The sequence below is a fragment of the Ruditapes philippinarum genome, unplaced genomic scaffold (assembly GCF_026571515.1).
Source record: "Ruditapes philippinarum isolate M1 unplaced genomic scaffold, ASM2657151v2 ctg7438_1_1_1_1, whole genome shotgun sequence".
NCBI classification, from domain to species: Eukaryota; Metazoa; Mollusca; class Bivalvia; order Venerida; family Veneridae; genus Ruditapes; species Ruditapes philippinarum.
The window spans coordinates 29,579-44,332 of NW_026866233.1; the positions used below are offsets into that span (position 1 = coordinate 29,579).

Genomic DNA, 14,754 nt, shown 5'->3' on the forward strand with positions numbered 1-14,754 from the left:
AAGAAATTCCAGAAATACCTTTATGGGAAAGAGTTTGTGATACAAACCGATCACAGTGCCTTGTCATACTTTCAGAAAAGTAAGCTGGAGAATGGCAGGTTGATGAGATGGGCCTTGTTTCTTCAACATTATCGTTTCCGAATTCAGGCTATCAAAGGTTCACAGAACTTCTTTGCCGATTATCTTAGCCGACAAGACACCCAGATCACCGATGAAGACAATCAAGATACCTTGCCGAAAGAACCAGAGTGCTTGAATTAATCTTGACTTATTTTAGGTGAATATTTATTCACTTGAAAAGCGGGACTATAGTCAAGGTTGTATTTTTTTATTATTTTTATCGTTTTATTTTATGTTTGTTTCAGCAGCACGAATCTGATTCAATTCATTTTTAAATCAGTTTTTAGATATTTAGCTGAATTTTAATTTGCACTTTATTTCATGTTGATACGTCTATTTAAACTTAAGTTATGAGTATTTTAAGTGCGTCAAAAGAAATACACTTTTGCTATATTTTACTGCGACGTCGATTATATTGTGACGTCACGCCAAATGTTTTCTATCAGGTTCGTACCGTTGCTATATATATTGAGAAAAATACAGAAACCTGATGTTCATTAGAAGAAGATCGGGAAAAAAATTAGTTCCCGAATAAGAACCTTTCAATATTGTCTTAGAGTCTTCTGCAGAATGGGAAAGTCTAAGAAGCGCAGCAAGTCTTAGAAGCGCAGCAAGTCTAAGAAGCGCAGCAAGTCTAAGAAGCCCAGCAAGCCAAGGAAACGCAGCAAGTCCAGGAAGCGCGGCAAGTCCAAGAAACGCAGCAAGTCCAAGAAGCGCAGCAAGTCCAAGAAGCGCAGCAAGTCCAAGAAGCTCAGCAAGTCCAGGAAGCGCAGCAAGTCCAAAAGTGCAGCACGTCCAAGAAGCGCAGCAAGTCTAGGAAACGAAGCAAGTCCAAGAAACGCAGCAAGTCCAAGAAGCGCAGCAAGTCCAAGAAGTGCAGCAAGTCCAGGAAGCGCAGCACGTCCAAAAGCGCAGCAAGTCCAAAAGCTCGGCAAGTCTAAAAGCGCAGCAAGTCCCAAAGCGCTGCAAGTAGCAAGTCCAAAAGCGCAGCAAGTCCTAAAGCGCAGCAAGCCCAAAAGCGCAGCAAGTCTAAAAGTGTAGCAAGTCCAAAAGCTCAGCAAGTTCAGAGGTGCAGCAGGTCAAGAAGCGCAACAAGTCCATCCGTCAAGCAAGTTCCTTACGTTCTTAAGACAAAGTCACCTTAAGTAATGTACCCACAAAGACTAACGTCTGACAACAAGAAAGAATAGAAAACTACTTCCGTGAACTGCAAGACATCCTTACTGAAAATGACCTTCTTGATAAGTATATTTGAAAAGTATGTCACAGAACATCTGAGTAAACACTTTTCTCATGCTTCAAATGCAGAAGACAAGCCTCCAACCTTGATTTTGTATGATGGGCATAAGTCTCATCTAGCAAAGAAATCAAATGTGCTTTTGTTTGTATTACCACCACATACTAGCCATCTCACTCAATCCTTAGATGTTGGTGTATTTGGGCCTTTTAAGAAATTTTATTATTCTGAATGCCAGCAGTACCTTCAGAAGAACCCAGGAGCTTACGTTACTAAATATGAAATTGACAAGTTGACAGGAAACTCCTACCTGAAGGCATTTTCCCCATGAAATGTCACTGCTGCATTCAAAAAATCAGGTATTTTTCCTTTTGATGATACATATATATCTTTAAAGGATACTGCACCATCATCTATATATCCAGTTGAAAAAGCTGTAGTGTCATCCATTTCTGATGCATGTGAAACTGTTCCATGCCAACAGGATGCTTCACACGAAGATCCCAAGTCTCAAGAGCCACAATCTCATGAATATGTATCAACTTTCTTTGAGAGCAGAACAATTACATCTGTGCAAATGAAGCAGAGGTCAAAGAGAAAATTTGTTCCTACCTATGTATGTGGCAATTTGTTCAATAGTAAAAATACTGCTATTCTTGAAAATAAAGTCAAATCAAATACATGTACAAGCAAGCCAGCCACGAAATGTATTAACAACCAAGAAAACTGTGCCAAACAAAGGAAAGTCAATACTTCCAAATCACCTGTAAATCATGCAAAGCCAAGTACATCTGGTATATCTAAATCAGGAGGACCAATCTGTCTCACTACACCATCCATCTCTGAAAGCAGTGACAGTGACATTGGTGATTCAGATGAAGACAAGTGCTGTGTATGCAATTTATGGTCCCCAGCTGATTTAAAAGGATGCACAAGTATTGTTTTTGTAAAATAGGGAAAGTGTGATTATTGTCCTCACTGGGTGCACTTGAAATTGTGCACTGAGGTGAACGTGCTTAGGAGCGCAACTATCTTTAGATGCTCCCATTGTGCAAAAGAAGAGTAATAAAAACAAAAAAATAACAGTAGTGTATGAATGTTTGTGTAAATGAACATGTTATTTTTGATGTTTTACAGAAGTTTTGTTTAAATGTGTGGTGGCTGAACTTGTTTAACATTTTGAACAGTTAGTGTTTTGATACCATTAAATTTATTCAGACAGTATTGTATAGACTTTTATAACGCGGAACCAGATTTACTTCCCTTCAGTAATGGTGGCTATCATGTGACCTAAATAATGCCGATAATAATAAAAACAGTAAACATTTGATGTATATCATTTATGCTGCTCCTTTAATGAAAGATTGATGGATGCATTCAACAAAAAAAGAAAATAAATGTAAGTGACTTTTGTATTATATTTATTTGTTTTTACGCTTAGTTCCACGGAAATAGATGCAAATCGGGTATATACTTTCATCCTTAAAATCATACAATATCATTTCACCATTTCAAATGTTGGATAAATATACAAAATATTGAAGTTCAATAATAATTAAATTGCCAAGTGCCGGTATTTTTCTAAAATTGACAGGGAAAGTATTTCCCTGAAAGGAGAATCTGTTTCACCAGATCATCTTTGTAACATTTCCAGATGTTTTCTAATCACTACAATATATCCATCGTTGTAGTTGTTCATTAGAATGCTTTCAATCATGCTTTAAACAAGTTTAGCTCCAGGAACATCATTCTCATTGAGATAATGTGAATAAAAGTATTCGTAACCATTATCTTGTAGACGTTGACGTAAACGATGCTTATCTAAGATCGTTGGCTATATAAAGTTGCAACAAACTGCAACAAGTTTGTGACAGTTATATATAAAACGTGCTAATATTTAGTGGGTTAACAGATATTTATTTATTTATATATTAAGCCACACCATACTGGTTCATGCCATGAATCATGTTATGCTCAGCTGCCTGAATAATATTGCGGTAATGGTGAAACACTCGTTTTGAATCTTTGTTGAATATAATATGATCGTAGAATCCATTTGCAACAAACACTAGTAGTTTGTTTTAGTATCCAGCTTTATTTGTCATCCAATGAAAACGCTGTATTTCTTAAAAATTCTGTTGTTTTTTTTCCATAGAAGAACAAAAGTCGATACAAATTCAACTCATAGTCACCTTCGCTTTTTCAAAGTATGTCATGAAACCGCAGTCATAAATTAAGCGTGACGTAATAAAGTGAATACTTTGAAGCAGAGACGTTTCGGCCCTGGACATTTCGACCCTTTACTAAATCGGCCCCATTTTTAGTTCATAATATAAGTCTTACCTTTACTGTATGTGTTTTAAAAGCATTAAATAAGTAATTAACAAATAAAAGACATGTAATTAACCTTGACGTGCCTGGTATTCTGAGATCCAAACAAATTCAGAATCTTCTGTGCTTTGATTTAAATAGTGGCATCACATCAGCTAATTTTAAGCAATAGGGAAAGGAACCTTTTTGTAGTCTGACACTAAGTCTTATTAAAAATAATAGCAAGGGCGACATATTGTTTTTGAGGTTTCTTTTAACATGTGGTGGCTAATTTCATCTTGACCATTAGCTTTTTGTAACTAAATGTAAGAGAATTTCAGAGATTTCATGTTCTGCGATTTGAATTTTGACGATGAAGACTCAGTATTTGAAGAAAAATTTGGAAGGTTTGAATTATTATAATCAATTGTAGAAATTGAAACAAAATAATTATTCAAAGTTTCTTCATTAGAAACTGAATAAATGTTGTCTTCACTTTTAATCAATATTAATCATTTGAATAATTCATAAAATCAAATTTGTAACTTGAATAATTCCTCAGAATCTCTTTATTAAATGCGAATAACAAATTAAATATAATGTTTCATCAAAGTTGATTGTGTCATATTAATACCATAAAAAATGTATATTTTAGTTTAATTATTGTATTATATTTATTGTTTTTATCTGACATAAATAAAATGCAGGCTAATGTTATTTTTTTAGAATTGTATGTTTATGTAATATAATAAATAAATAAATTTGAAAGATGATCTGTTTCAATTAATTATTGTAACCAAACTAAGTGACAAACATTCATGTTTAAATCTAAATTTAAATCTTTAGAAACGGAATAACTGTTGTCTTCACTTTTAAGGGGTTGTATTTTGTCACATTTTGTAGAATTATCTTTAATAAGCATTTTTATAAGTTTCCAATATTGAGATGGGTTTGTGACTTTTAGATCATGTAGTGAATACTCTGTACTATTGAAAAAGTTATCATGTAGAAAAGACCAATATGTTGTTTGTAAACAAGTATTCAGTTTATTAAAATCAGCTTTTTATATTCCACACATGACGTTTAAAGGGGGCATCAAATTTGAAGATAATTTTAATATAAGCATATGTAGCATAATGGTCACTTTAAATATTGTTGGTTTTAAAAACTCCAGAGTCATGCAGTAACTTATTATCAAAAATGGCAATGGCTCAATTAAAATACTTGAATGATAACAAGTTGGCTGAGTTATTTTATTTGACATGATGTTAAGATAAAGAATATCCTTAAATTTTCTATTGTTTGAATTAAGTTGATCTTCATATCCCCAACTAGAATAATAGTATTATCTATTTCTGACGCCTTCTCAATGCATATGTTTAGTTCTTCCCAAAAATCTACCCTGTAGTGAGGGGGTCTATATACAATACATACTAGATATGATTTACTTTTGTCTCTATTTTGAGCCAAATTGTTTCTGGGAGAAGAAATTCTAAATCAAATAATCTTTCTGGTCTTAAATGGGCTGAAGCATATAAAAGAAATCCACAAGTTGATCTTCATTTATATTCCCAACTAGAATAATATTATTATCTTTTTTAAGCCTTTTTATTTACTTTTTTAATATCAAGAATAGTCATAAGAACTTTATTAAGCACCGTTTTATGTTTTTTTTATAAAATTTCTACGACAGTACAAATTTCCGGCCTCTAGGCGCCGGAAAACAACTGAACTTCCTGAATATTATTTTATTTTCCTTCATCTAACTTTTAAATGATAATATATGTCTTTAAAACTTGATTAAGAGCCGTTTTAATTTCTTTGACAAACTTCTGCAACATTGAAATTTTATGCCGCTAGGCTGCTGGGTTGCCAACTTCACAAAAAATGCTAAAATCTAAAAAGTTCTTGCAAAGTGATTTTTTTTCTTTTTATATACAGATCAAGAAAAGTCTTAAGAACCTTATTAGCACCATTTTATTGTTTTATAAAATTTCAAGTTCGCATGGAAACAAAAACTTTCTGAATATGATTTTTTTCTCTTATGTATCTTTTAAATGATAAGATATGTCTTTAAAACTTAATTAAGACTGGTTTTAATGTCTTTGACAAACTTCTACATCATTAAAATTTTAGGCTGTTATGTCGCTGAGCCGCTAGGTCGCTGGGCTGCGCCAACTTCACAAAAATGATTTAATAAAAAAGTTTTCTCAAAGCAATTTTTTCTGTTTTCTTAAAATAACTTCAAATAACAAGAAATGTCTTTGAAACTTCATTCAATGCCGTTTCTATTGGTTTTATAACATTCTGCAATATTAAAATCTTAGGCCGCCAGGCCGCTGGACATCACGAAAATGAAATAATAAAAAAGTTTTCACAAAAAGATTTTTTCTGTACATATGCCCTTTAACTAGCTTCAAATAACAAGAATTTTCGTTAGAACATCATTAATTGCCGTTTTTAATGTACAACATCGAATTTTTTGGCCGCAAGGGCCGCTAGGTCGCCAACATCACGCCACCAGGCCACTGGGCCGCTAACTTCACGTCGCCAGGTCGTTATGCCGCTAGGCCGTCAACTCTACGCCGCTGGGCCGTTAGGCCACCAGTTTCATTCCGAAAGGTCACTGGGCCGCTAAGCGGCCAACTTGACACATCTTAATGACATGTAGATTGGTTACAATTTGTATGTACTTGCATACCAGTTACCTTTCGAGTGTATACCGTCCGTTTTCGAAACGTTTACCATTCGTTATCATAAACTTCGTATTTAACATAGATACAATGCTTGATATTTCCCTAGAACTCGTACAAGTTTGCAAGGGCTTAATTTCTAAATTAACTAAATAAATCCTGAACCGACAGCTTGCGACCTCCTACGCCAGATTGATGGGTGATTCCAATTTTAAACGTATTGAAAAAGATGACACGATGTTTAATTCGCCACATTTTTTTAACATTTTCAAAATGTTCCGTTGAACAAAAAAAAACATCATTATAATCTAATGTCACCGACTAAATATTAAACACCCTTATACCATTGGTTACCAATTTCCTCTTTTCTTAATCTAAAGAATGCGAAGGATCGCATCAAAGTAAGGAGTCTTTACAGTCATGTTTCATCAAATTTAAGGTTAACGCTGTCACAAAACATCAAACAGTGTATAACTAATGTTTTATTCAATCAAAATTTTAATAAATTTATTTATATAATATTTATGAGTATTTGTATGCATTCAGTATTCGTTTTAGTATTTTTGTTGTTGTTGTGTTTTCTTATTTTCATGTTATGTGCAACTTACCAAGAGAAATCAATACCGTAACACTATTCATCATCTTCATCCTGAAATATAAGAATATTTCATTTCATTAGCTAAAGGATAAGTAATTCCCTTTTTTCACTACAGTTGTAGCAAAATGGTCCAAATAGCTTAACTTTCGATAAAATTTGTAGTTATGTTTCGGGCTTAACTAATTTCCAAAAAGTAAGATCGTACATCAAAGTTTCAAATCTAGTTACCTTTACACTTTAACTTGGCTCTGACGCCTTTGTTTTATCATAAGTAATTAATTTGCAGCTTGCTTTGAGGTTCAAACTCTGAGATAGATTTTTTAAAAGGGCGAATAAATGTGCTGGAATTTAACTCAGAGCTGGCTCAGAGTATGTGTCACTTTTGCTAACATCAAATCTCAAGTCAGCTCTGTGATCGGTATTAAAAGGATATCACACGTACGAATATCGAGCTGACCTCACTGCAGGGTCAGGGGTACGATCCAGGGCCATCATGGCCCTCTTGTTTTAGTAAATGTCAAATATCAATTTCAGAGCTGGCTCTGAATTTGCGGGCAACTCGATCTGCGACCATTTTATAACTTTTGAACATCGATCTTATCCCTGACCCTGCAGTGAGGTCAGCTCGATATTCGTAGGTGCAATATCAACCGCATCCAAGCAATGTCTTAGACAAGCATCCTGGCCAAGTTTGATGACAATTAAGTCAAAATGTGACGTCTAGTGTGTTAAAAAGGTTTTCCATATTTGGGCAATGTGACCTAATTTTTGACTGGAGACGACCCATATTCAAACTTGACCTAGAAATCATCAAAACAAACTTCCTGACAAATTTCCAGGATATTTAAATCAAAACTGCAACCACTAGAGTGTTAAAAAGATTTTTCTATTTTTAGCTTCTGTGACTTTGTTTTTGACCGGAGATTACCCATCTTCAAACTTGACCTAGAGATCACCAAAACAAATTTCCAGAATATTTGGATCAAAACTGCAGCCACTAGGGTGTTAACAAGCTTTTTCTATTTTTAGCTCATGTGACCTAGTTTTTTGACTCGAGATAACCCATCTTCGAACTCGATCTGCATTTCATTGAGACAAAGTCTGACAATTATCCAATCAAAACTGTGACTGCTAGACTGTTAACAATCCAATTCAAGTATTGACGACGCACGACGACGGACGCCGGACATAGCCCCATCACTATACCTCACCTTGACTACTTCGTGGTCAGGTGAGCTAAAAAGTATATATCGCGTTGGTCGCAAATTGAGTTCGAAAGTTTTAATTAAAAGATGAATACCATCAAAGCACAAAAGTCAGAGAAAATTCTTAGAACGAAAATTGAATTAATTCAAAAGACATATTTTATGAAGAAATAAATCGTTGCTAAAAAGATAAATATCGTGCCAGATCTGAGACTGGTCCTAGCTGTCTTGCAGTCGAAGTTCTAAACTCAATCGAAATTGAATATCGATTAACGATTTCAAATCTCAGACTTTCTAGCTACATCTCTGTAAGCTAGGAGTGCTGTATGTAAACCTAAACATATATATATATATATATATATATATATATATATATATATATATATATATATATATATATATATATATATATATATATATATATATATATATATATATATATATATATATATATATATATATATATATATATATAGTTCTAGAACAAAAAAGACCACTTTAGTGTTTGTTCTTGAGATAGGCTCGGTTTGATTGTGTATATATATGAAGAGGATAATTGTTTGATTTTGTGTAAGATGAAATTTTATTTCATCGAGTGACATTTAAAAATAGTATTTGAAGTTCACAAGATGAAATAAAATAACAAATATTCTTTTTATTTTATACTTAAAAACAAGTATCAATGAAATTTCTTCGATCAACATCATTATCAAGTCTGTTTTCCCCACTCGTAGCCTACAATTTCAGACGATTTTCTCATAAAATGAATGATCGCTTATTTAAATAGAATAGAATACCTACTAAAGACCACCCAGGAAATAAGACCACCCCGCTATAAGACAATTTTAATAAGAACGGAATATTCTGTTCTTGATGTCAACAGTTACATGATCCAGAATTAAGACAATCTCATTTATCCACTTTTAAGACCACCAGGTTCAGTCATAATGCTTTTATTTATTCTTTATTTGACCCCACTATTGAGACCACTGATTTTAAGTCAACACCTAGTTACATCTTAAATTTGTTGTTATGTTGTTATTATCTGCTTGGATGCTCTTAGGCATGATTTCACAAGGTGTCAAAAACACCTTACAGTTTTGGATTATTGTATAAAATAAGGTGAGAAAGTAGATTTTAGAGTGGTTTAATGTTACCTTTAGAATATTGATTTGCGAAAAATTAATGTTTATTTGATGGGTGAATTATATTATCATATAATAATCAATATTGAAATCAGACCAAATAGAATTGATATTGAATTTCTTCGTAAATATGTTTTTCCCCATCAGATGTAACATTATAACATACTTTTATTTTGCATTTGCAGGTTAAGATACATATTGTTTGTTCACACAAAACTAAAAAGACCATGGTCATAAAGTGCATAAGAAATGATAAAAATATTCACAATTAAGACCACCCCGGAATTAAGACCACTTTGGTCCAAAATTAGCATTAGCATTTTGAGCAAAATTTTACAATTGCTCGAAATCCTTGTCCGACCCATAACTCTATCAAGTATCGAGATAATTTAAGACAGTGTGTCATGCGCAAAACCTAGATGCGCAAGATCACACATGTCTGAATCTGTACATGAGGGATAATGAAAAAGTGCAACATCCCTCACGTTCCCTAACACCGGCCTGAGCGGTTCTCAAATCTCAACACTTAAAAGTGTTGGAATCCATGATCCTGAAAGGCCAGAAAAATATAACAAAACTGAAAGGTCAAAAATTTGAAAATCTTAGCCAATTACTTTATCATACATCAGGGATATAAAGACAATTTGGCACTTACACTATGAGTCGGTGTATCATGCACAATACCTAGACCCCAACCCCCCCCCCCACGTCAAGGTCACACTTTGGGGTCAAAGGTCAGTAGTTAGAAAATCTTGTCCAGCCCATTTCTTTGTCATGCATCAGGGGCTTTTAAGACAATTAAGCAAATATATAACCATGATGAGACGTTGTGTTATGCTCAAGATGCATGTACAGACTCAAACCAGTCTGCAATTTTCATGTTATTTGTTGTGATTAATGCTTCCTGGGGATAACTCATCTCCAAGTTTTATACACCTAACTCCCGGGTCAAGGTTACACTATAGGTCAAAAATCAGAAGATGAAAATTTTGTCCAACCCATAATTCTATTATGTATCAACGGATTTGAAACCATTTGAATTTATCATGACGAGATCGTGTGCCATGCACAATACCCCTTACTTTAGTACCAAGGTCAAGGTGACACTTAAAGTTCAGCCGATTTGAAAACCTTGTCTGGTCCATAACTCTGTATACATCAAAGGATATTTGAAGTAAGCTTTCAAAAGTGTTTAGCATAATTAGTCGTGTTATCCTTATAATCGTTAAAATCAATGCTTCACTTTGACAATAAAATTAATTGTTACTTATAGGCATTTTTCCTCCAGTTCAATGTTCCAGTACAGATAGATTAAACTGAGAAATTTATGCTCTTTATATTTAAGGCCTTGTGATTAAAAAATGTTTTCCTTCGGCGTCTAATTTTTATTCGGTGTCCTAACATATAATGAGTATAGCGGGGTAATAAAATGCATGGTAATAAAATCCGCCTGCCAGAGCGTGCGTCTGCAATAATTTTTAGCATGATAACATTTTAAGGCTTCAATGATTGTGTTTATATTTTGCATATAATAATAATAATAATAGTAATAATAATAATAATAACTTTATTTTGAGGAGGTGACGTATTAAGAGTACATAATAAACATACAACTTCCTTTGTACATATAAATCATATACATAAACAGAAAACAGAAATAGCAATAAACAGCAATATAATTACGACAAACACTCTTGCATTTTTGTGGATTATAAATAATAATAACTTATGGAAATAAGTATCTTAACTTCGTATGTACATACAATCATTAATCAATGTTAACAAACAAACAAAGCAAGAAATTTCTGGAAAAAAACAGTTTAAAGTTTTTAGCGCTTTAAGCTGTATTTTTATTAATAATCCTTTAGTTTGTCCTTAAAAGATGACAATTTAATAGTTTGAACAGTTTGAACAGTTTATTGAAAATGCTGGGCCTCTTAGAGGCATCAGTCACATATACAATAATATATACATATAGTATGACATATCATAAAGAGATATCCACGAAATATACTGATGTATTACATGGCAAATATAAATCAAAAATGAAAGTATTACATTATGAAAATAAGCCTAGTTATCAGTTACTTAAATGCTGAAATAATTTTTTTACAGAAAACTGCAAGTTTTAACAATATACTCCTATCTGTGCTATTCATTAACATAGAAAACTTGATTGAATTAACATTTGTACTATACTCTCTAGTAATATATTTTTTCTATCAGTATTAAAGAATTGACAATTAAATAAATAATGATATTCATCACCAAGTGAGCTATTATTGCATAAATTACACACTCTTAATTCTCTTGGTATATTACAAAATCTACCAGACTCAATAGGCATTTTATGGTTCATACATCTAAAGCGCAATAGTACCAAAGCTAAATGAGATGGTAAAATATCTAAAACTTTTCAAATCTGAATTCACTTTTGTACATTCTATAATTCAGACATTTACTTGATTGTGACATTTCACTATGCCTATTTTGAATGAGCTGATCTTTCAGTCTATTTTTAACAATTTTCTTAAACAATGGAAGAGAAGTGGCAACATTATTAATCCAAAAATTTGATAAACCCAGTGAATCTAGTAATTTACAAACACTATTCATCCATGGGAGTTTCAACACATTTCTACAATACAAAGAGTGTGACATATCATACAATATATGGCTTATTGATTCTTGTTTGCTATTTAAAATTTTATTCCAAAAGCACAAAACTCTACTTTTTATATGAATAGATAAAGGTAATATCCCTAAATCTCCATAAAGCATACAATTTGGAGTACTTTGTTTCAAATTTAATATGAGTTTATAAAATTTTAATTGAAATCTATCTATGATATTCACATCTTCAATTCCCCATATTTCGCTACCATATAACAATATAGGTGCTACCATGCTATCAAATAAATGAATTTGCATACTGATAGGCAAATCCAATTTTCTAGCCTTAACTATAATTGAAAACATAGCCTTCCTTGCCTGTTCTAATAAATGATTCTTTGTTTTAGCAAATTTACCATTATAAGAGAACTTAACACCAAGATATGAAAAATCATCAACAATTTCTAGCAAATTACCTTCAAAACTAAAGGCTGGAATATTACATAAACCTCTTTTACTTTTACAAAAAACAACAATTTTAGTTTTACTAGGATTAACTTGTAAATGCCATAATTGACAATAATTTGACATTGCATCTAGTGCTTTTTGCAGTTCTTCAGCAGATTCAGCAAATATAACTGTGTCATCAGCATATAAAAGAATATACAATTTAAAATACATCTCAACATCAGAATCACTCAGGGTATCATTTACAATGTTTGATAGTAGATCCAGACCATTAAAATGTTGTGACTGGAAAAAGTTTAAATCGTTTAAAAATAAAGAAAAACAATATGGAGATAAATTTTCACCCTGACGAACGCCTGTATGACTTGTAAAAAATTCTGACATATGACTAAAAGAATTAATTTTAACACAAGATTTAGCTTGTAAATACATGTTATAAATGATCTTTTTACATTTACCATCAACATTATTGCTAATTAATTTCTGCCAAAGTGCAGTTCTATTTATGCTATCAAAAGCCTTTCTATAATCAATAAAAGAACAATATAACTTTTTACCTTTAGACAGATATAAATCAATCAAAGTATTTAGAGAAAATATATGATCAGTAGTGCTATACTTTTTCCTAAATCCAGCTTTTTCTTCATAGAGAATATTATTACTTTCTAAAAAATTATTGAGTCTAGAGTTAAGAACATTTGTGAAAAGTTTCCCAAAACAACTAAGTATAGTAATTTCCCTATAATTATCAGGATCGTCTATGTTACCCTTCTTTTTGTGTATTGGTAAAATAATCCCTTTACTCCAAACTTCAGGAAAAATTCCAGACTCTAAAATAATATTAAACAAATAGCAAAACACATCAAACATGCTGTCGGGTACATTCTTCAGATATTCATTCAATACATGATCAAAGGAAGATGATGCTTTATTGTTTTTCAGTGAAATAATAGCTTTACGTATTTCTAATACAGTAAATGGTTTATCTAAATCAGAGTTATTTGACGAGACATTAGCTATATCAAAGTCATCAATGTCACCTTGAGTATCAACCTCATTCAATTTACTAAAATGATCAAAAAAAGCCTCAGTTGTTACTTTGTTAATAACTTCCTTCCGATCACCTGAATATTTGTTCAATAGACTCCAATAAGATCTAGGATCTTTATTTTTTAAACCTTTAATCTTATAAACAATGCTTTTCTGATATGCTCTAAACTTTTTCTTAATTTCTTTTTTATACTGTCGGCTACTACAAACTAAACTATCTTTATTTTCTGCAGTAGGGTTCCTGCTATACATGTTTTTATAATTCTGGTATAATGTTCAAGTTAAAACAAAATTCCAATGCACAATGCACATCAGATAAAATTGGATCAAATTGCAAAACATTAAAATATGTTATACAAGGGAACAATATTCCTGACATAAGCAAATAATCAATCAAGCTACCATTACCTTTATTACATGTGTTTCTACCAATATATGCATCATTACCACATCTGCCATTACCAATAAAGATATTTGCAGATTTACACAACTGAATAAGTCTCTGGCCATAATTATTACATTTGCTGTCACAAGAAAAACGTTCAACAGGGAAACCAAGCTCATCAAGGTTATTCATACTCTGTAGTTTTATATCAGTTGGAAATGTATTCCATAAATGTGCCGCTTTGTATGTAAATGTTTGTTTCATATTATTCGTCCGTGGCCTGAAGTGAATAAGATCATTATTCGCTGAAGAGCGAAGATTATATCTATCATTATTAGAAAAAACTAGTAGTTCAGATATTATTTTGGTGCCAGATTATGTTCACTTTTAAAAAACCAATAAGGCCATGTGGTAATTGGATCTGTTTTCAAAAGTAGGCAGATTTTGGGTTTTGAATACAAGCTGTTTCAGAATTACTCGAAGTGCCCTCTTTTGTATGTTGTATATTTTTTCGGAATCCGATTTGCAGTTTTGTCCCCATATCTATTGCAGAAGTCCATTGTTGATACAATATATGCATTATAGTATAACATTTTCATATCATCTGTCAAAAAATGTGAAACTCGTTTTAAAAGTGCAATTTTTGAACTTAGTGTATTTTATAACATTATTACTATCAACACATATCCCGAGAATATTTTGACTTGATACGTTTTCTAAAATAGTGTCATTTATAGCAAGTTCGAGGTTTCCAGCCTGCTTAGTTTTGAATTTTGAACCTAATGGCAATTAGACATTTTATTATTTATACACCATTTGTTGACCAAGTTAAAACTTTTTTTAGAGTTCTTTCTCAATAACTAGAATATCAGTATCGGATTTGTATAAAGTGGAGTCATCGGCGTACATGTCAATGTTATTATCCCCCGC

General features: G+C 32.3%; 1 protein-coding gene across 1 annotated transcript in view; it reads right to left on the reverse strand.

Moving 5' to 3' along the window:
- The window catches only part of LOC132731867 (serine-rich adhesin for platelets-like), a 34,746-nt gene extending 21,055 nt beyond the window's left edge, over positions 1-13,691 (reverse strand). Inside the window, exons 1-2 of the mRNA XM_060718167.1 lie at positions 13,009-13,691; positions 6,969-7,009 (exon numbers count right to left, since the gene is read on the reverse strand). Coding sequence (XP_060574150.1) covers positions 6,969-7,009; positions 13,009-13,691 — 724 coding nt within the window. The remainder of the gene's footprint in view (positions 1-6,968; positions 7,010-13,008) is intronic.
- Positions 13,692-14,754: the final 1,063 nt, after the last annotated feature.